This window comes from Manis javanica, chromosome 15, assembly GCF_040802235.1.
Source record: "Manis javanica isolate MJ-LG chromosome 15, MJ_LKY, whole genome shotgun sequence".
NCBI classification, from domain to species: Eukaryota; Metazoa; Chordata; class Mammalia; order Pholidota; family Manidae; genus Manis; species Manis javanica.
Genome location: NC_133170.1, coordinates 31091579 through 31115479, shown reverse-complemented (window position 1 = coordinate 31115479; position 23901 = coordinate 31091579). Strand labels below are relative to the sequence as shown.

The window sequence follows — 23901 nt, the reverse complement described above, 5'->3', positions numbered from 1 at the left end:
TCTGTGATGACTGCCCTTGTACTGTTCACCATGTAAGAACTTATTCATTATGTAAGAATTTGTTCACCATTTAAGAACTTGTTCGTTATGCTTCAGAAGATTGGAGACTGACGAGAATTAGGCTTGAGACGGATTAATGAATGTGCATTGAGCATTGACTCCCCTATACAGAATTTTATTGTTGTTACCAACCATTTGATCAATAAATATGAGATGCCCTCTCAAAAAAAAAAAGAAAGGGGGCATTACAATTAGCATGTATTGTGGGGGGAGGGCACGGGGAGGGCTCTGCACCACAGAGAAGACAAGTAGTGATTTTACAGCATCTTACTACACTGATGGACAGTGACTATGAAGGGGTATGTGGGGGGGACTTGGTGAATGGGGGAGCCTAGTAAACATAATGTCCTTCATGTAATTGTCGATTAATCATACCAAAAAAATAAACAAATAGCTGGGGTTAAAAAAAAGATGTGGTACATAGACACAATGGAACATTATTTAGCCGTGAGAAGAAAATAAATACCAGCATTTGCAACAACATGGATAGAGCTAGAAGGTATTATGCTCAGTTTAATAAGCCAGGAGGAGAAAGACAAGTACCAAATGATTTCACTCATATGTGAAGTATAACAATGAAGCAAAACTGAAGAAACAAAACACAGCAGACTCACAGACTCCAAGAAAGGACTAGATGTTTACAAAGGGAAGGGGGTGTGGAGGGAGGCAGAAGGGGATTAAGGCGCATTGTGATTAGCACATATCATGTTAGTGGGTCATGGGGAAGACAGTATAGCACAGAGAATACAAGTAGTGACTCTATAGCATCTTACTATGTTGATGGACAGTGACTGCAATGGGGTGTGGGGGGGGGACTTGATAATATGGGTGAATGTAGTAATCACAATGTTGCCCATTTGAAACCTTTGTAAGATCGTATATCAATGATACCTTAATAATAAAAAAAAGAGTATATGATCATCAATAAACAAGATAACACAAATGCATTATTTTAAGAACTACTGTTACGAACTACTTGGGTAAATAGTGTTTTTTTTTTTGGTCATACCACACTATTTGGTTATTTCCCAGGTGCTCCAGTTTTCCTTCAGAATTTCTTTAGTTGTTTTCTACTGACCCCAACTGGCAAAATTATAGACGAAGTTACGGTGGCTAAATCTTCTGCCAAGCCAACTTTTTTTTTTATATTAGAAGACATTTGAAGAGAAACAAGAAAAAAGATCAAGGCAAAAGAATCTAAGGGCTTATCCTTCTGTAATACCCAGGATGAGAGAGAAAACATGTAGTAAGAAAAAAGTCATGCTATTGACTTAAAATGTCTTTAAATTCCAGTTAATATCTACTCTTATTTTGTATCACATACAAAATCTCCATATTCTTAGTGCCATATGATTTATTAAGTTTTCTATTTTCTTTTTCAAGTATACTAAATATGACTCTATCAAGAGTTATCTGTTACGGCTATCAGTATTCTAGAAGAAGGAATTCATGTTGCTACGTTTTCTTTGTTACTCTTGAAGATGCTTGTTAGTATTTTGATTTTTTATCCAAAGTTTTATTAATTAAAACTCTGAGGTTTTTTTCTTTAGTTCAAAAAGAAGGTAATTATTTGAATTGTACCCAGTATAACTCAACGATTAAGATTATAAATAGTACAAGGTAGTTTAAAATTTTAAGTGCAGAGTTACAAGTAGAGAAATGTCTGTTTAAATCATGCAAATCACCCTTGAGGTTATAAGTGTTAGTTGTCTGCCATTCTTACTATCTATAATCAGAATCCTATTCTACTAAAGGGGATAAAAATTACAAGGAGAAACCGAAGGATAGTTTTAAAAACACATTCAGAGTTCCACTTTATTCACGATCTGATTTAGTCCACATTGGTGAAGGTGGCTACAACATTAATACAGACTTTTAATTCTTCTTTTGAATATTCATCTTCTGAGACATTTGTGTTTTTAGACTTGCTGTTATTTTAATATATTTGGGTAATTTCCATTAATAAGTGGGTTGAAATGCAGAATAATATTGAGTTGCCATTAATGCAGACTGCGTCATTCCTTTAACTTAAAGCCTATTTCATACATCTTTTTAAGATCAAAAGGAGGAGACGTCTAAACATGGAGATGTCTGCTATGGCAGGGAACAGCCATTCAACTTCTTCTTTCAACAAGCCAGAGATGGCAGAATTCTCTTTGAAGTGGCAGCCCTGTTGGCCTTTGAAGTCCCTTGTCAATTGCAAAATAGCTCTGGTGGGGTTGTTTTGTAGCCAGCTGTCACCATGAAGGCAGACATGACGTATTGCCAGCAGTTTCACTTCAGGGTCTGTCAAGTGACTGATTTCATAACCAGACACCATAACAAAGTAGATTCGAACTCAATGACATTAGAGCAAGAGTCTACAATGAGACTTACTGGGTTCCTCTTGACAGAGCTTGATTTAAATATTGAAATGATTCCATGATGGTGAAGATAAAATGATCATGAGTTTAACTGGCACATCTCAAACTCTTGAAACATTAAAGAGGTACTTTCATATATTTATCAATAAAATGTTTTAAAATGTTTTTTCAATGAAGTATGTCTGAACAACAATGTTTAATTTTTGCACTGACCAAAAATTATACCTTCTGCACATATCAGTAAATGGCTTTAAAAGCATACTTTATATGCTAACTTACAACTGGACTCTCTTCGTAAGACTGAATGATTCTATATAATTCTGAGAAATGTTTATATTTAATACTTTTAGACTGCTCAGTTACTCACCTCAAAAATCCCTATCATTACTGACACAGAAATCAGTTTAAGACTTATAAGGGTAAGTAAAGAAAAAGAATTTAAGATATGTTATAAAACTTCTGTAAACTGTAAATGTAACCCATTATAGCACTATACAAAAGGAGACAATCATACTATTTTTAAGGTGAGGAGAGATGAGAAATCTTGGAAAACCTGATGTAAAATTTGTCAATGATCTGGCCCAAAAGGAGTTAAACTAACTGGTGCTATTAAGGGTGTCAGATAAGCATCTATATCTCCTTCCCTCTGGGCTTTAAGTATTCCTGAAGCAAAGGCAGATGTAGCAGGAACAGAGACTGGGGATTTTTTACGATGAGAGGAGCGAACAGAACTCTCATCATCGGTCTCTGAAGAAGAGAAAGAGGAGGATGAAGAGGAGTTAGGTAGATGTGGGGATGGAGATCGCCTACTTGATTTTTCCACATCATCTAAGAGTTCTCTCTCGCACTCTTGTGTATCTGACTTAGTTTCAGACAGTGGGGGAGTTTGCAAAGGCTGCAAGGCGAGAGTGATCAAACAGGCACAGGGATGACGTTTGCATTCCCACTAGTGTGTGTGAGGGTTCCTTTTTTTCCCGCATCCTTGCCAATACTTATTTAATATCCAATGCTAGGACAAAGAAAATATAAATAACACTTGTTATTTCTTGTCTTTTGGATGGTGGCCATTCTGCTGTGAGGTGATATCTCATTGTGGTTTTGATTTGCATTTTGCTGATAGTGAGTATGTCAAGCGTCGTTTCATGTGCCTGTTGGCCGTCTGGATGTCTTCTTTGTAGAAAAGTCTGTTGGGTTCCTCTGCCCATTTTTTAATCAGATTGTTTTTTTGGTATTGAGTTGTATGAATTCTTTATATAGTTTTGACATTGGACCTTTGTCGGATATGTCATTTGTAAATATATCCTCCCATCCAATAGGCTGTTTTTTTCTTTGTATTTGTAAATTGACTTTTCTTCTTTTTACTTGACAAAATAAAGTGTTTTATTTGCAAAAAAAATTGTCAGTGATGATTACCAGTATTAGATCCATAGGAAGGATCAAAAAGAACTTCAGAATAATTTGATCACAGTTTAAATCTGTTCTGTACAATGTTTTGGATTTTGACATGTCTTTATGAACATAACTTACTGCTACTTCAGAGATAAAGACTAGATGCTACATAAGACTTTTAGTAGCTCCCACTAGTTAGCAATCAACAGCGGGTCCAGAGTCTTGTACATCCATTCTATGAGATGTAGTAAGGCCTCAATTTCCCACTGAAGGACAGGTCAGGCATAATGATGATTTCTAAGTTTTATTTTTCCATCCTGGCAACCATGCTTTAAAAATCAAGCATTAAGAAAAACTAAGTTACTTTCAAATAAATAATATCTATTCTAATTCTTTTAATCTACAGTTATGAAATATTTGAGGTTTTATGGTCAGATGACAAAGTGCTGCTTCAGCTCCTGGTGCAACAAAGAATAAAAGCATGAAATAATTCAAAATATTTCTTCATAACTACTGAAAAAATCATAAAATTATGATTAGACTTTAAGTTATTTAGTAATAAAGTGATGCTGCTGTTATTAGGGATGTAAATATTTAGGGAGTCAGAATAAAATTTAATTTATTCATACATAGATTAATTCATTCACTCAACAAATACTCAAGTGAATGCCACATGTACCAGGCATGGTGGTTGGTATTAAGGACAAAACAGCAAAGAAGACTCAGCACCTGCCCTCAAGGAGCCTTCATTTTATTAGGAAATAAAGACAGTCTCCTATTGTGACAGACAGTAAATAGGTAATGCTGACACAGTGCAGTAAAGCAAAGAGTACAGGCTGCAGCTGAAAATCATGGGAGAGACATGTAACTCAGACTTACTTGGAAGGTCAGAGAAGGTTTCATGGAAGGAGAACTTATCCAGACAAAAGGACAGGGTAAAGATGAAGCCACTGCTTCATACAGAGGGAACGTGTACTTCAATAAATGCAAATCATTCTTCATTCTTCTGAAAAGGACCCAATAAGCACTGATACTCTTTTTCTGTCATTAGTATAGCATTAGAAAACATTAGTATATTAAAGAATTTACTGTTTACGTAATACTATTAAGAAAAGTATGCTGACTAGCAGTTGAGAGCTAATCAATAAATGTTACTATCACAAGCCTTATAATTGTATTGAGTAAAATGCTATATATTTCCTATGTGCCACATTTTCTAGTAATAAGCCAGTCACATATTTATCAAAAGCTTAGTTCACAGAAATACAGAGAGTAAACAGGCACTTTCTCAATTTATGTGCAACTGAGATTAATTGAAGAAGCTTGTATATTATGAATGGCTAACAAAATGTTAAAATGTGTGAAGAAAAGCCAACCACATGTTATCTCCCAAGTTTGCATTTTTAGCTCACAGCACTCTACTGAGCTCAATCCATATACACAACTGCCTATTTGACATCATGAGGAGGTGGAAAGGCATCTCAAATTTAATGTCTATGAAGCTGCATCCCTACCTTTAACTCTTCTTCCAGTTTCCTCCACAGTTCAACAACCACCACCACCATATACTCCCATCCTCATGGCAGAAAATGTGGGGATCAGCCTGGCCACAACCCTCTCCCTTGTCTCCCACAACAACATATACTGTGACTCTACCTCCAAGCAGCTACCCGGATCTCTACTGCCAACACCCTACCTACACCTGGACATCTTCCTAACAGGTACTCTCTCTTCTACTCAAGCCTTACCTCTATTTGTTCTTTTTAAGACATAAAATGGATTTTTATCACTCTTCTGGTTAAAGTAAGTTAAGGACTAGCCATTACAATTAAAATAAATCTAAAATCATTAATGTGATCATCCTATGTAACCTGGTTTCTGTCTAACTCCCCAGTTTCATGTTATTCCATCTGTTCTTTCACTCTTTTATTTCTTTACTCACTCACCTACCTACCCACTTAGCCACCAACTCACCTCTATTCAACATCCACTGACTCTGGTTTCTTTCGGTTCCCAACTAGGCCATACTCTCCCCATTACTGGATGTTCACACATGTGGTCCCACCGAAGTAAACTTCTTGTCATTCTTAGTCTCACTAATTCCTATTTACTTTGCATATCTCATTTTAAGTATCAATGTCATAGAGATGCCTGCTCTGATCATTCATTCTAAATAATGTCCCTTGTTATACTTTTATAAAATATTACACTTTTATTTTATTTGCATGTTAACAATTTTAAAGAATATTTTTATACTGTGATCACATGATTAATCTTCCCAACATATAAACGCCATAAGGAAAGGACCATATTTGTTTCATTCACTAAAGTATTCCCAGTTTCTAGCATATAGTAACTTCTCAAGAAACATTAACCAAATGAGTAATGGACTATGGAATAAATGACATCTCTGGCACCATTAAACTCTTAACAATGCTGGTATGGCATGTCCTCACTACGGACAGATATCTCTTTCTCACTTCTTGAACTGTTTCACTCCTTTTTCCTACACTAGTTCCATCACTCATGCTATAAATTTAAGAGTCTAGTATTATACAAATATGGTATAATACAAACACAATTACAGTATCTCTTGAAAGTGACCCAGTGAACTAGCTGTTTACTAACCTAGCCTTTGGCTATTATTTCTTAAAGGAAAAATTACTTTTTACAATCACATTTTTAGACCACAGATGTGTTTTAAGGAACAAAAATGAAAAATGGACAAACTATATGAGAAAAGTATTTATATATTTCATACAACTGTCAGGCTCAAGAGGAAAAAAAAAACAGCTGCCAAGTATGTATGTATACACGTAGGTATCCATCCATCCAACATACTATAGAGTTCAGTTGTCCAATACAGTGGCCAGTAGCCAGATGTGGCCATTTAAATTTAATCAAAATGAAATAAATGTAAAAATTCACTTCTTCAGGTGCTCTAGCTACATTTTAAGTATTCAACAGAATCATGTGGCTAAGAGTTATCAAACATACTGAACAGAAGGGATATAAAACATTTCCTTTGTCTCAAAGTTGTACTGGACAGTGCTACTGTGAGACAGAGGCTTCAGTAAGACAAGGCACTGTGAACAAACATGTATATTCACAGAACTCACTTATGTCAAAAGAAAAAAAGTAACTTGTTTCCAATTGAAATCCTTTTAATAGGAAATAGTATTTAGACACAACATCTGAGTATTAGGAGCATGCACTGCTACTGAAATAATCAAATAAGAGTGTGAGTGTGTGTGTGTGTGCGCGCATTTAAGAGAAAAGAGTCATAAAAATGCAAACAGGTATTTCCAATTCCAATTTAAGATTATAAGAATCAAACACTTAAATTTTTTTAATCCTAAATTTTCTGCATCTTCTTACTTCAAGGAATAAGGTATAAGCATAATGTTCTAAAGTCCATATTTTGTTTTAAGTAGTACTCGAAAAGTATATTTTTTCCCCTTTCCCTCTCTCCTTCCCTCCCTACTTTCCTCCCTAAGGAAACAAAGAATACATGACTTTTTAAACTGAAAAAGAGAGCATTAGTTTTGGATTTCATAGCTCACATTTCTAGCCATTTACTAAAGCTACCCAAGCTACTCTATGAAGAATGCCTAAAAGTTAATTGAAAAATAATGAAAAAAAAATCATGTAATTGTAGATTAATGATACCAAAATTTAAAAAAAGGAAAAAAACATTTATAATTTAAAAAAAAAAGAAAAATAATGGACTAAGATCCTGCACTGACCTAAGACAGACTCTCAGGGAATAACCCAGTAACAAGAGCAAAGGCCATCAGACCAATCTACATCTGGCTGTGGCATTCTCAGTGAATGCAGATGCTACAATCTCCAGGCTGGGCAAGGGGAGGGGCCAAGGGTTTCCTCAAGTCACAAGAATTAAAACTTGATGTATATGGGAACTTATAACCTGGTACTGAATCAACCAGGTAGCATCTATAGAAACTAAGTTTCTCTGGGGTCTTACAGTTACTGGTCAGAAGAACCCTTGCTCTTGGAGAGATCAAGGGCAGTGGTAGTAAAAACACAAAGATCAGTCATAACTACCATTTACTGTAGGCTTACTATATACTAGACTCTTTAAGTGCTTAATACATATAAGCTCTCATTAATATGGCAGATAAAATAAGCATCTTTCTTTGACAGCTCAGGGAACTGACACAGAAGTAACCTGCCTGAAATCATAATTCTTAAGTGACAGAACCATAATTTCAGCAAAGGCTTCTAATCCAGAACCTACTTCTTAGCCACCATCATTTATGATTATCTCTCAGCTGGCAACATCACTAGGTTGTCCTTCAATTCTGTTGAAAGCAAAGAATTGTCAACAGCCTGACTTTTCTATTTTCCTAACTCTAATATTTGGAATTACTGCCTTGGTTGTCATTCTAGAGGCTTTTTCTCCTCAGGGGAATACAGAGTAATAAGATCGAGGACCAGCGTGCCTGCTGCTAGGGAAGCACAAGTGGGAAAGGGTACTGAAAAGGGAGAGTGTGCACAGCTCACGTGAGGAAAGAGTAGGTGCAGAAGCTGAGGAGCTGAGCCCTCGCACCCTCTTGGCAAAGGTCATGCATTTCCTGGTATCTGAGAGCACCTCAGTTTGAAAACCTCTGGCCTAAGCCACTCTAATAACCCATCTGATCTTGGTTCCACTCTTAGCCCCACTGAATCCATATTCCACCAGCAGCTAAAATCATCTTTTAAAAACAAAAACCAAAGAAGTCACGCTCTGCTTAAACCTCCTTAGTGGCCTCCAGCACTCTTACAAAAGCACAAACTTCTCTGCACCCCTCACACAGTGCCCTGCATAACTTGTGCTGCTCCCGCCCACCAGGCATCCTAGTGGTTCTCACACAGGTCCAGTTCTTCCCACCATCCTGCTATTGTTAAGCACTCACTTCACCCTGCAGGCATTTCACCCTGCACGACCTAGGTTAAATGGTACTTTCTTAGAGGACCCTGTGTGAACACTCAGTGAAAAAGGTCCTACTGTAAACCACAAAGAGCCCCCTGTTGATGAAGCCCCTCCAACTTTTCATTAACAAAGAGAAGACCAAGTACCTCAACCAGAGTGGGAATTAGACTGGGTTATTAGAGATTAAAGAAAATGGGAGTTTGCAAATCAGGGTAAAGCAAACAGACACAGGGTCCTTAGTTCCCCTTCAAAGCTACAGATAAACTCTTGACTCATATATCCTTGAGAAGTTTTATAGGAACTCAGCCTCCACAGATGGGTCACCTCCTGACAACAAGCTGTAGACTCCAGACAGGATGGAGCCATTAGACAGATAGTTTCGACTCCTGAAACAATCCACCATCACCTCATCACTGATCAGACAGAAGAATGGGCACGAGCTGATCACATACTCTGTAACCCTTTCCCGTAATTTTGTCTTTAAAACCCCTTGCTTGTAAGCCAATGTCAAGTTTGGCATCTCACCTCGGGCATTAGCTACCCATTCTCCTTGCCTGTGCTCTGCAATAACCGCCCACCCTCTTTCACTACATCCTCATGTCAGTTTTTGGCTTTGCTGCTTGTCAGGTGAGCAAACTTCCAAACTCCACCAAATGACTATCTAGTGAAGAAAACCTGTCCTTATCCTTTACAAAGCACTATGTGATGCTCGTAATTAAAAGATTTTGTCAGGTTAGTGTTTGTGCTCCCCAGTGGACCTAAACTCTCTTAGGAGAGAGACCACAGCTGCCTCGCTCCTCACGATGTATATCACCCAGGAATACTGCCACCACTTGCTACTCAATATTAAGACCTACTGCATGAATGAATGAGCAAGCAAACTCACAAAAACATACTGTTCTCTGCTCAAAATGCTTCATGGTTCTCTGCTGCCTTAAATATAAAATCAAAATTTAGAGTATAACATAAGACTAAACATGCTTCACATGATCTGATTGCATGCATTTCTCTCTCCTTCTCCCTGACTCCTCCCTCCCTGCCTCCCATAGATCTTGCCATTCATACCTATCTTGGACTTAGCTATACTCACACTCTTTAAAGTTTCCTGCATGCTTCTAGCTTTTACCTACGCTGAGTCCTCTAAATGCAATACACTAAATATCTTTTCACCTCTTCTTTGCTCAATTCTTTCTTTTTAAGACTCAACTCATGCATTAGCCACTTCCTCCAGGAAGCCTTCTCTTGACCTCTCCAATCTGGATTACATGCCTGCCCTTCTTCTATCACTAAAGCTCTCTATTCAGATCACTGTCATGGTCTAATCAAAATGAACCATAATTACAGGTTCATCCTTCAGTCTTTCCCCAATAACTATGAACTTTCTGAGGCAGAGGCTTTATCTGTTACCTTTTAATTTCCAATGCTGTGTGCAGCATATGGAAAAATACAAGGTATTCAATAAATGTTTGTAGAGAAGGTACCATAAGTATCACTGTTGCATTTTCTGAGCATCACTGCCAACTAATCAAAAAATGAGGGAAATATAACTTATTATACATATTTAGATCAGTAAAGGACTATGTTTATAAGACCAAAGAATAAACTGTCCACTCTGGGAACTGCTAAAAGAAAGAAGGCAGTGGGGAAGGACTAGGGGTACAATTACAGCTTTGTTACAACATATCATCTTCTAGGGGCTACCCAGTTACCAGTGCTGCTTCAAACAGCAGCAACTGTCCCATCTGAAAAGGTATGGGGTACTCTGGTGGTAACGGCTATGTGACTCACTGGGTACATCTGCAGCCAAGACAGCATTTTACAAACCTTTATGAATAAAAAGGATGGGACACTTGGCAATGGCCTGTGCAGACCAGACTCCACTCACTAGTGAGCCTCACTTGCACTTCCTCTGCAATATGGCTGAGACTGAGAAATTCATTTAAGTCGGAACTAATGAAGATAGAAATGCAAGAGAAAAGCCCATTGCCTTCAAAAGAAACACCTGGACAGCAAGCATGTGAATCATAAGGAGGCCTGGGCCGCCAATATGCACTGTACATCCCACAGCATTGCCTCCTTATTTTACTTGTTTCAGCTATTTAACTTTGTAAGATGCAAAGAGGCTGGATCAAGCTTAAACAATGCTCCCCACTTTCACATTAAAGAATCTAGAACTACTGATAAAGAAGAGGCCAAGCCTGCCTCTTCCATCTGCCTCTCTTTCTGGCTGGGAAGGAAAAAGAACTTACGTGTGAAAGGAAGAAGTTGGGTGGGACAAGAGTAAAATTTAGAGTAAAAACCAGGCTAGTTCAAGATGCCTTGCAGGCTGTAAAAAAAATGCGGTTTAATCAACTGTACCCTTTTTTTGGTTCAAATGATTTGAAATATTGGAATGTGCAATTTTTAATAAAGTCTTAAAACCTGAAAAAAGAATTAAAAAATATAATCCTTAAAAAATGCCTGCCTATTTACCTTTAACTATTTAGCAAATCATAGGTAAAACCTTATGATCCTCTAGGTCAAGAATTTACATTTAACATTCAAGTCAAATAACATCTAAGTGGCAACTTGAAAGAAACATGTATCGCTATTAAAAATGATCTTTTAAAATAAAAGAATTAAAGTGGGAATGTTAGTTATATTGAGAGGATATATGTTTATCATTGCTCAAAACATTAAAAAAAATTCTTTAGGAACAGATCTAAATTCTGCTTATTGAGCCACAAGAAAAAGTCTTACTACTTCAGAGGCATTTTTTAAACCTTAGCAATCTGGTTGGAAATGGCTCCTTCAAAATATAAACCTACTCTCAAGGGATATCAGTGAAAACATTCTTTTCAGTGCAAAGAAAAAAAGCATTTCAAAAATTTAAGTTCACAGCACTACTGAGCTGAAGGACATTGATATTACTCCCTACCTGCTGGCGATTCTAAGACTTGTTTCAGAGCACAAATTTTACTCTATGCTCATTTTAAGGAAAATGGACTCTCACACTCAACAAAACATGAAACTTGAGCAGAGAGAAGTGCAGAAGAAGAAAACCCATGTGGAAAACAAGAAACCCAAGGTGAAAGGAGCCACTGGGCTTTCCCCTTGGAGTATTCACTTCCATGTCTCCATTTGTTGACGCGGGTGAGAGGTTGTCTTCTTTCACTAATCATCAGTTTCTCTAAATTCTGAGCAGTGGACCAATATGGGGCAGCAGGCATGAGGAATAAAACTGTAAGTGGATCCTGTAAGAATATAGAAAAGGCATCAAGAAATGGCTTGCTTCAAGAGTTTTTCTCTGCTCAAAATTTAAAAGGTTCTGCATTTTATTTTAATAAAATATAATGGTTCCCAAACCATATCTTTGCTCTTTGAGAAATCAAGAGATGTAGGTAACCCCTCTATTCCATCAGAGGGAGTTAGTTCTTTTCAGAAACTAAATTTAGACAATTTTTGGACCTGAGACAGATAATTTTTGGACCTGAGAAAGGTAATAAGAATAATGTCCCTAGCCAAAAAAAGCTTTACCAGTATTTCAACTGAACATTTGTAGATTACATTGGTCCATACAATTAATACACATAGATAAAATTAGCAGTGGGGTCAGAAGACAGAAAAAGATGGAAATAAGAACAGCAGATGAGAGCAGGAGGGACAGTGGATGAAGGTTATATGGCCTCGGAGGTACAAACATAAAAGCAGTTTCTTCATACCTTAAACCACTTAAAGCCCAAATGACTGGTTTCATGCAATATTTCACCCAACAGCTTCAGATAGGCAGTGAGTAGCAGAATGGTGGGAAAAAGATCAACAGGAAAGAGAGAAAGAAAAAAGCATGCAATTAAAAGCAAATTACATATAGCCACTTTGGAAGACAGTTCCATAATTTCTTACAAAGCTAATCATAGTCTTGCCATACAATCCAGCAATCACACTCCCAGGTATTTACCTAAATTAGCTGAAGTATTTGTCCATACAAAGACCTGCACATGAGTGATTCTAACAGCTGAATTCATAATTGCCAAAAATCAGAAGCAATCAAGATGATCTTCAATTGTTGAAGGAACAAACTGTGGTACATTCATACAATGGAATACATTCAGAAATAAAACAAAATGAGCTATAAGGCTACAAAAAGACATAGAAGAAACTTAAATGCAGAGGCTAAATGGAAGACACCAGTCTGAAAGGCTCCATACAGTATGATTCCAACAATATGACATCTGGGAAAGGCAAAACTGTAGAGACACGAAAAAAATCAGGGGTTAGAGGAGATGGAAGAGGGATCAATGTGTGGAGCTCAGGGGATGTTTAGGGCAGTGTCTCTATGATACTGTAATGGTGATTATATGACATACATTTGTCAAAACTCATATAATGTACAACACACAAAGTGAACCCTAATGTAAACTATGGACTAGTTAATGTATCACTATTGGCTCATCAATTTCGACAGTATATCACAACAATGTAAGATGTTAATAAGAGGGAAAACCTGGAGGAAGGAGTACATGGGAACTCCAGAATTCCTGTTCAACTCTTCAGTAAACTAAAAAACTGATCTAAAAAGTCTATTAATTATAAGTAAATAAATATGAATCTGCCTAAAAAAAGCCAATCATAACCAGTTCACACAACAGCTTAAGAACACATAGCAGAAATCTATATACCATAATGACATGTAAACATTTTGATATGATCTTTACGTTTAAGACCTGTCACTAATGAGTCCCAAGCAGAAAGAAATCTTTACAAAAAAGAGAAAAATGGGGGACATTCTGACAATAAAGGAAAGAATGTAAAAAAGGTAAGATCAAGATGGCTGTACCACCCTCTCTCTCTGGAGCCCTCCACTAGCAGTGCTATTTAACTGCACACTAGGGAATATTCAAATAGGAAGGGGACAGGCGTCCAACGAGGAACAGAGCACTGAAAGACACTCATTCTGTGAAAATATCAATTTTCCTTCAACTTTGCTAGTGTCAGTTTGTCTGTCTTTCTACACATGGCACTAAAGAAACCACATCCTCGCACCTAAGAGTTATGCAGGGTCTCCCTTATGGTACCTGTTCTGGTATGTCTGCTTTGAAAAGCACCTTCAACCTTGCTAACCACCTTAACTCACTGGAGCACTGGTGGTCTGATCAAGAGAGGTCCCAGAAAAACTCCTGCCACCCTCTCACTGAATTCTTTTTATCTGTTTAGCATTTATATTTCTCCAACAAAGAAAGGGAGAGGAAACAGGGACTGAAAACATTAAAAGTCATGAAACTCTGTAAGGGACACTCAAAAACTCAAATCACACTCTCACAGTGGGAAATGAGATTAGAGCCTTCAGTGTTCAAACTGTTTGTTCCATTCATATCTCCCATCTTTAGTTATTCCTCCTAATAAAAAGTTAAAAGCAAGGACATGGGTCTCTAAAAAGATGTAAAAAAGTATATAAAATGAACATCACGAAGAGCAACAGTACAGCTCTGTGATAAGCAACCTCCAGGTTGAAACACAATGAGCTGGGACTCCCAGGTGTGGTATCTTTGTCCTTCATACGTGTTATTAATCTTAACTTGTTAAGCTTCTCTTTTATACAAGGCAGGGTATGAAATAAACAACCTATCTGCTATATAAAATTAACATCTTTAACTCAGAAAGTCTGTCCTAATCAATTTGTCCCACCCAATCTGAAAGCAGGCTTGTGCCCAGTTTTGTAACAAGCATACAAGTTCCATTTCATCTCATCAGACATATGAGCATATACTATATAAATAGGTATGAAACCAGTCCCAAATCGCTCATGCAGAGACGTCTGCATTAACATGCATCAATTCTTACACAACTAAACTTCAAATCTTATCTAAGTCTAAATGCTCATGCTTGATGAAGTGCTTTGAAACCCTATACACATACATTATGTAGAGTTTACCTAAACTAAACTGGTTGGGTTTTACCTTTTGTTTAACCAACAGCATTGCTAGTAACTGTATAAATTGCAGACCTGTTTCTCAGCTTGGGTCCTGGCTGATTCCTCTTGTGCCAGCACCATTTCTCGCTCTGCAGTTATCTGTACACTTTCTCTTAGTGCTTCTTCCAGCTCTTCAATCCTGTCATCCTTCTTACGGAGACTGTCCTGGAAAACGATGGAAGACTAGATGAAGTAGACTAATTAGTTAACACAAGGAGAGCCTATTTAGCAAGAAAGGGTGGTCTATTTGCTTATTAAATATTCTTCCCTTCAGAGGTAAATTCAGGCTACAAAGGCATCTACACAGAGGAAAGAGAAAAACAAGGGTAGAAAAGAAGTAAAGGAAGTTGAAGAAGTATATTATGATAAGCAAAGGGTCAAGTTAGTTAAGCAAGAGAAACCTGTGATGGACTTGTTCTCTGTAACAGAGAGCATAAAACTGTGTTAGGCAGCATAAGTAACAAGGGCTTTATGATTTAAAAAAACAAAGCTGTTTTTAAACTACTCTCTAAACTGGGCTTAAAGTCAGCTTTGATGAAGCCTAAGTAAAAAGACTCAATACCAAAACATTCTCTTTGCCTGCAAAGTTAAGCCTAGGTTTAAAAAATGTTAAGTAAACAGCATGATCTTTGAGATTATATTATTCATATAGACAATCATTAGCACATTAATTAAAAAATAATAAATGCAAAAGAAGATATTTCTTAATGATTTTAAGAAAGCCAAGTTTTTCTTAATCTCATGAGAACACCAAAAATGGTAATTGGATCTAAGTGACTGGTCTGGCTAAGGATGAATAGTTTGGTTAGCCAAGCAGTTTCCACTAGCCCTGAAGTTCTATACAAGTTTAAAAAGTAACTTCTAGGAAGGTAAATATGGATTTCTGTGAGAAAGACAAACAAAACCCTACAGGACTTTAAGATCATGAGATAGGCAAAGTCTTAAAACAAGGAGACTAAATGAAGCAAGAGTCTAAAGAAGAATCAGATTTATCAGGCCACTGTAAGAATTTCCTCTTTAAGTTTTACAGAACCATAAGATTAGAATAAAGTGCTGCCTGTTATTAATATATGAAAAAGAACAAGATATGCTAAACCGTTCTCCAACTTTTAGAATACCCATCAGCAAAACATATCAAAGGATTTTGTCTCTTATCTAGACAACTCTCATTTAATTAGATCATAGTTCACTTTTGTGCATGAAAGTGAACTTTTGAGAACTTTGTCTTCAGAAATCCAAACTTGAAATCTGTAAAAAGATAAGTCATGCTTTTCTTCCAACTTTGAAGGAAAGGCACTGATTACTTAATATCCTTCCTAATACAGAGTTTATAAATCTTTTGCTTTTTTTTAAATTAAATAAAATGAGATTTAGAGAAAAGAATATTCACATTTTTGTGATATATGTTCTGTTCATTTAAAAAAAGTTTTCATTCTTGGAGAAAATATTATAAAATACTGATTTAGTCTCAAATTTTTAAAAAGTGCCATGAGGAGGAGATGACATTGAAGGTTCCCAGGAGGATGCCAAGCAGAGAGACAAGGAATGATTCCAGTTAAAACAAAGGCCAAGGCAGTTTCTTTTAATTCAAAGGAAATTCAGTATAACAGAAGGATTGTGTAGACAGAAATGGACACAACAGTTAGTTCATCCTCTCAAATCCTCTAATGAATAACTTTATTTGTAGTAACATGGGACACTGAATTATAGACTGCTGTAATCAAAAAGAAACAGTACTGTTTCCCATTATCAGCCACTTGCAAATAACTCAGTATTCTGTTTTTGTCCAGTGTCTTACATTCTCCACTCTTAAACAGTCTTTTGGGGATCTCCTGAGAGGTTTTTGTTATCTTAACCTAAACTGAGACTGTAAACGGTATCCCAAATAACTTCCCAAAAACATATGTCAAGCAAAGAGGTTTATTTGCACTTCCATATGGGCTGAAAAATAGCTTTGTGGCTTTATCAGTAAAACTTGTTTTAGAGAGAGGATGATTAGTAGTTTGTCATGATGCAGATGTTCAATGCTGGTTTTCATACTCAAAGTTTCTGAAAAACCAGCAGTAAAATCAGAGTCAACTTGATGAGCTCAGTATAGAAGGCCATTTATTTAAGAAAAGTTTTCTGGACCTAATGGCACAGCCTGGCTTTTTCTCCATAGTAAGGACAGAGAAGAAAAGCCAAGTGAAACTGCAAATAAAAAGGAGGACTATTAAATAATATTCATTAAATATTGCAAGTTGCATAATGTCTCAGTGTAAAAACTAAATGTGGAACCACCAGCTCTAAGAAAACAGTATTAAACCAGGGCAAGAGAATGAAGACAGCAAATGCCCCATCACATTCATCAGCCAAGTTTGTAAGTACCTAATCCATCCACTGAGCAAAATTTGGCTCAAGTTTCATTTTCAGAATCTCAACAGATACCAGCTAAGGTAAAGCAAGGAAGCTTCCTTTGTACTGAACTACACCTTGAATCTATTTTATCTAATAAAATATAGAGCCAATGTCAGAAGTGAGAAGAATCTTTCAGTTCTACAAATACAGAATCCTGAACACACTGCTAGGTCATATTTATAATTATCGTTTGCTGTCCTCACTCTTTCAATGAAGATTAAATACATTTTTCTGTATTTAGATTATAATATATGTGTACTTCTTTTTTTAAGTTTAGAATACTAGAGAAAAGATCTTAAAAAGTTTTACTAAGGCCAAAAATGATCACCACAAAGAATAAAAAATTGGAAGGCTCTGGAATTTTTAAGGGCAATGCAGGAAACTAGATAGAAGACAACTGAGGCAATCTCTTCAAAATGCTGAGGGAAAAATGACTTCTGATCTAGAATTCTATATCCTAACTGCCAATCCAATGTGAGTGTAGAATGAAATGTCTGAAAAAGGTTATCATGCATCAGACTTTCAGGAAGCTAACAGCGACATGCCGTATCAGACTGAGGAAATGAACCTAGAAAGAGGAAGACATAGGATCTAGAAAAGAGGGGATCTACCACAATTAAATGGTGAAGGGAACCTGGGGGTGACAATAAGCCTAGAAAGAACAGTTCAGAAAAGAGGGTAAAAACTCAAGAAAAGATGTTTCCAAGAAAAAAAGTGGGTATACAGATTGCTGGGGTTAATTAGTAAGGGATGATGTACTTCACAACAGTAAAAACTTCGAGAGGAATGTTAACAGTTTAAGAAAGGAATCTGAGAATAAATTGATAATAGCTAATAAAAAAACCAAATAATTGTTAATACCTGGAAAAACTAAAGCTACAATAAAGGAAATATAAACCACAATGTATTATATGCCTTATACACAATAATGCAAAACTCAATATAACTATATTGGAAAGATGGGAAGAGGAAGTATGTGTGATGGCTTGTGTAAAAACGCTAATTTCTTATCATTCACGATTAAGAAGTCAACAGATAACTAATGTTCAAATAAGAAAAATAAGAAAACAAAAATATAAGAATGTCATTTGGGAAGTTGGAAGTAAACAGCAGAAGAAAAAACCAAAACAGGTGAAGGTGGTTGTCTCAGGGTAGCAGGAATTAAGTTAAGGTTAGACCAAAATAAGGGAGAAGACTATCATTATTTATCATAAGCCATGTAGTATTATTTTACTTTGTAAATGATATAAATACATACTCAAAAAAAAAATCAAAAGTCAAATTCAAAATACATTAAAAGAATAACACACACTGCAAATAATAAGAATATAAAGAACTTCTGGAGCTTCAACATTTGTAAATGTGGTATTTCAGATACTGATATTCTAAATACATGGGCTATTTACTGTGGAAAAAGAAAAGCAGACTGGACAAATATATCTAAGACAGCATTAATGGCACAAAAAAAGTTTACGGAAAAAAATGAATTTCAAGTCATTGTACTTGTCAGGTTTTTATTCAAAACTGTGAATATCTTAATGCCAACAATTTGCATGAATGGGTCAAAATTATGATGAAAATTCCTTTCCAGTCTTTATGTAATCATGGAATGCTCCAAATAACATTCTTAAAGGGATGCTATGTTGCATTAAGTTCTGCTGCTATTCTGAATATTTAAAAGACACCAAAAACTTAAATATCTCAATAGCAGAAGGCTGAGACACAGCACCAAGAGCTTTCAAAATTGTCCCATCTGCTTTTTTGTGCAAATACCTTTCTTCTTCCTAAACCTGCAAAAATAGTAGTGACAGATTTTGGTGATAGAGTTTGATACAGAATTCTAGTGACAAAACTGTTCACCTATACTGTACTTACTGGTATATTCTAGTTTGAAGAAAGAGAAATCTCAACTGTTCAATGCCTAAATTTTCAGTAGAAGAACTGACAGTTAAAACCAGCTTCTGTGAATGTGTATGACACAATAAAATTTGAGTTGGTAAAGTACTGGACTTCAGATATTGTGAAACACAACAGACTTGGTATTTCTGCTCTCAGGCCCAGGCTTGAGGAAGTAAAGGGATGTGATGAAACCCTTAGAAAGTGCTTCTTGGTGGCTTAAACAGTGAGTGATTACACCAGGCACAGGCTGAGGCCCTGAATATGTTTCATATTCTTAAATACACTTTCTTTTTCCACATTTGTCAGTATTCATGATAAATCACGAAGTACTCATGCCATTCTGAGTCTGTAATCCTGGAAAAATCTACATAGAACTTTTCATATCCCTAATCCCTTCTATCCCTAAGATATTCCACAGTTTTGAAGGATCTGAGGCACTGAGAAAGTAGAAAGATGACTTATGGGAACCAAGTGTAGATAGAGATTAAAGATAAGGTATAACATGCCACATTTAAGTTTGAGAAAATCATTCCTGTTTTTTTCTGAGAAACTCATTTGCTGCTAGTTTGGAATAAAATCTCAACGTCAGCTAAATACATTATTTGCACTGTCCAATATGGCAGTCACTGGCTACTGAGCACTTAAGATGTGGTTAGCCCAAATTCAGATATGTGCAAATACACACAAAATTTCAAAGACTTAGTACCAAAAACAAGTAAATATTAAATTGATCATCACATTGAATATATTTTATAATGGTAACATTTTTAATATATGGAATTAAATAAAATACATTATCAAAATTAATGTAATCTGTTTTAGTTTTTTAATGAAACTATTAGAAAATTAGAAAATTCAAAGCGCTCACATTGTATTTCTACTGAACACTGCAACAGTTATAATAGTTTTTACGTATAAAATTTATCTTTAAAGGGCTATCAGTACATCATGCTTTAAATAAATACATAATTCTTTCCTTAGCTCACAGCCTATTAGCACAAAAATACGAGTTGCATAGCTGAGCAACCCTTTGGCAAACAATGCCAGAAGCTCTACCAGTCTTAAGCACTGAAAATTACTGGGGTTTTAACATTAATGAAACAGATTTAAAAAGTACTTACTCTTCTTCAGACAGAGAAAACCTAACTGGATTTAAAGGAAAAAAAATTCAAGTGTACGGCAGATCACTCTAATACCTATGATATAAAGTGCCTGTGTTTATTGTTATATAAACAAATTACCTCAAAACTTAGCAGCTTAAAACAGTGAACATTTTTTATCTCACAGAGTTTCTGTGGGTCAGGAACTCAAAAGCAACATAGCCAAACAGTTCTGCCTCCAGGGTCTCTCATGGGGTTATAGTCAAGATTCAGTCAGCCAGGATTCAGTCCTCTGCTTCCACTTACATGGTTGGCAAGTTGGTGATTGCTATTGGCAAGAGGCCTCTGTTCCTCTCTGCAAGGCTCTCGAGTGTCATTATGACATGGCGCCTGGCTTTCCTCAAAGTGATCCAAGAGGGTAAGGCAGAAGCGTCAACGTCTTTTATGATCCAGCTTCAGAAGTCACATACCATCACTTCTAACATTTTCTATTGTTCACACAGACTAATCCTAAAGCAACGTGGGAAAGGACTATACAAGGGCATGAACGCTAGGAGTAAAGATGACTTGGGGGAGCCATCTTGGAATACAGTTATTTCTAGTACCCAAAGGTGTGGCTCTAGTAGAGGAAAACTGGATTATAACTGAAGCAATGAAGAATGAAAACAGTGACTACCACCACAGTGCTTCTAAGAGAAAAATACCTGCTAAAATAACAAGGCCTTTACTACAAGTACACAACTTTTGGTATAAGTTACATTAAAATGGAGCACAAATACATCACATACATGGACTCTAAAATGTACCTGAAATATAAAAAGCAGATATTCAGGAGACTTCACAAAACTGATATATGGATCAGCATATCATTGGATATGAGAACATAAAAATATGAACTGTCAGGAATTAGGAAAAAACCTGCAATTGGGCTGAATTATGAGATATTTTCTTGTGATGATAGTAAAAGTTAGAGTCCAACTTAATTCACTTAGAGCTCAGCACTAAGAACACTCAATGATAAGCCAATCAAGGCTCAGCTAAGAAAAATTACCAGCCAATGTTTAGAAAACCATACCATAGAGGTTTAGTAGTAAGTTTTAGTCCTTACATTTTTAGTGAAGTTCCTTTCTTTTGAGGATCAAACCATTTTTGTTTTTAAATAAGAGAATGAAATATTCAGGGTCTCCTTGGCCCCCAAAAGGTAAACATCCTAATCATTTAACTCCTGTTCTCTTGCTAAGTTTCCTTATAATTGTTTCTACTCTTACGGTAAACAAGAGAAAGGTCACAAAATGGAGCCAAAAACAAGTCTAAAAATTATAGAAGAGAAGAATTATTTGTACTGTTTGGAGTTAATCAATTTTCTAGCTTCATTATTTGAAAGAGAAGTATTTAAACTGGCAGTCTGGGGAAAAAAGACTAAGTAGCAAAAGAGACTCAACTGCTCTAACTTGAATATTATACCTTGTTTAACCAATTCAAGCATCCCCAAATTTAGACATGTACTGTGTGCCACAGACAATTCACACAGTAACTATCTGAAGACAGTAAAGGAGCATGCTTTACCATTTCAAATAGTTCATATTATTTAAAACTAAAGCAGTATCTAGAATTTTACATCAACTGCTGTAGATTAGTTTGCACTCATCAAAACCATTACAGACCATTTTCTACACTGGATTAGGTACTTAAGCCTACTTATTTTGCCAATTATACTTATTATATGAAGTCAACTGAGGCTGCTTCAATCACAAAGTACCGGGGTCAAAGCAGGGTTTTCTGACTAGTTTTGGGGGGAATTGAAGAGGGAGAAAGAGAAGAAACAAGAAGCTACAAAAGAATTCCTCATATCACTAAATAAGAAGACTCCTAAATTCATGTCAGAGTAGGGCAAAAGCTGTAACAGCTCTAACTTCACTCAGACAAATTAACCAGACAACAGGGCCCTCAGTAAGTCCTGTACTCATCCTCCCCTAATAAACTCCTCTGAACCTTGCTTCTTGACATCAGCTCTGTCACCATCAAGCCACATACCGCTGCAGCCGCAAAACTCTAGTCTCTGCTACCTTTCTTTCAACTCATTAAGAAAAAAATAATAATAATCAAATAAAAATTAATTTTTGTTCTCTTCAAACATCTCTCAAAATTAAAAGAAAGCTCAATAAAGACAGTAACATGTAAAGAAATCACTTGGTAATGACATCTTATTGTTTCCCTTTCTCAGCAGTAGAAGGAAAGTTATGCAGATTATCCGGCATCACAGAGCCTCCCACATTCTCTCATCCCTTCCCAGCTCTGACTCCACCTTGGTTCTGGAGGTCATTTATTTGGGTTAATAGTAAGAGCTGCTTCTTTTGGAGTAAACACCACTTGCAAGAGAGACTTTAACATGTTCTGAAAGGTATTAATGTTAACTGCCATCCATTATCCTTAATGAAAAGAGACAGTAATTCTTTACTACCATCAACCCCTACTGCTGCTCTTCCTCCCTGTTTCTCAACCCCCAAGCATATACACAAATGCAGATTTCATTAAAACCATTCAACACGTCAGAATTCAATTACCAACTGTTCAGATGCTGAATGGGAAAAAAAAAACTGAAGCCACATGAAGTCAATTTTAAGAAAAAAACAGCCTAACAGAGACAGAATTTGGTTACACTCCAAATACTTTTCAAGGAAATGCTTTGGTGCTGAAGTTTAAATGTATTTTCTTCCCCCATCCTTTAAAATCCCTCAAATATCTTCCCCAGGTAGAGTAGAATTATAACCTCAGTTGTTCAAAAGTTAAAACAAAAGCAGATGTGGCTCATTAAAATGAAAACATATATGTACTTCACCTGCAAGAAAACAGAATTTCCATGTTAATTTCAGCAATTATCCACAAACCTGTAAAAGTAGATGCTGATATGTTTGTACATTTGACTTAATCTTTGTTGAGAACATAAAGAAACTACATAAAATTTATATATAAATCTTTAAATAAGTCAAGAAGATCTCTTAAGAAGAAACCAAAATTTACTTTTACAAAAACAAGAACATTAATATATTAGAGGTTTGTAGCATGTGACACATAACACACTACTTACAGAAAAAAATGTCAGGCAATCTTAATTTTTTAAAAGGTTTTCTTAAATAAATACCCCCATGTTTAAGATGAAAACCAATGACAGTCTTCATTTCAGAAACAAAAGAAAAAATCTTATCAAAATAAAAGATGTATTTGTTTTTGGTAGTGTCTTGCCAATGGGTTTTAGCCCTGGGCAAGTTCGCTATGGATTCAATGTGACCAAAGAAAACTGACAGCAGAATGCTCTTTGGGGTGAAAGGGTTATATCTAACTTTATTTCCAGGTGGCAGCTCAGTCACTAGAATCCCCTGCACTGTGTGCAGCAAGCCGGTCTCTGCCTCGAGGCCCCTCTGTCCACACAGCCGTCAAGCACAGCCATCCTCTGGGCCTCTCTGCCTGCACAGCCGTCCCTCACAGCCGTCCTCTGGGCCTCTCTGCACAGTTGTCCCACACAGCCGTCCTCTGGGCCTCTCTGCACAGTCATCCTGCACAACCGTCCTCTGGGCCTGTGTCCTCAGTGCTGCCACCACTCCAGCCTCTGCTCTGCTCTCCTGCAGCCTTGTAGCCCTGCCACTGTGTCACACCCAGAGCACTGGGTGGAGCTCTTTTTATAGAGTTAACAGTCATGTATTGCCCACAAGGTGTACAGGGAACTAATAGACCAGGGCTAGGTGAGAAACCTGGCTACAGGAGCTCTCTCATTTTATCCACAATCCACCCCTCCAGGATTATCACCTCTCA

The 23901-nt window shown here is 36.5% G+C and overlaps 1 protein-coding gene across 16 annotated transcripts in view; it reads right to left on the bottom strand.

Moving 5' to 3' along the window:
- Nucleotides 1-23901, bottom strand: part of ERC1 (ELKS/RAB6-interacting/CAST family member 1) — a 724558-nt gene that overhangs the window by 359930 nt on the left and 340727 nt on the right. For 12 of the 16 annotated variants that reach the window (XM_073222497.1, XM_073222500.1, XM_073222499.1 and 9 more), the window contains one exon: nucleotides 14729-14860. The exons of 2 other annotated variants lie outside the window; for them this stretch is intronic. In XM_073222497.1, the coding sequence (XP_073078598.1) occupies nucleotides 14729-14860 (132 nt within the window). Of the gene's footprint in view, nucleotides 1-24; nucleotides 11979-12003; nucleotides 12972-14728; nucleotides 14861-23901 lie in introns of those variants that run through there. 2 more of the 16 variants (XM_073222508.1, XM_073222512.1) reach the window with 2 other exon arrangements.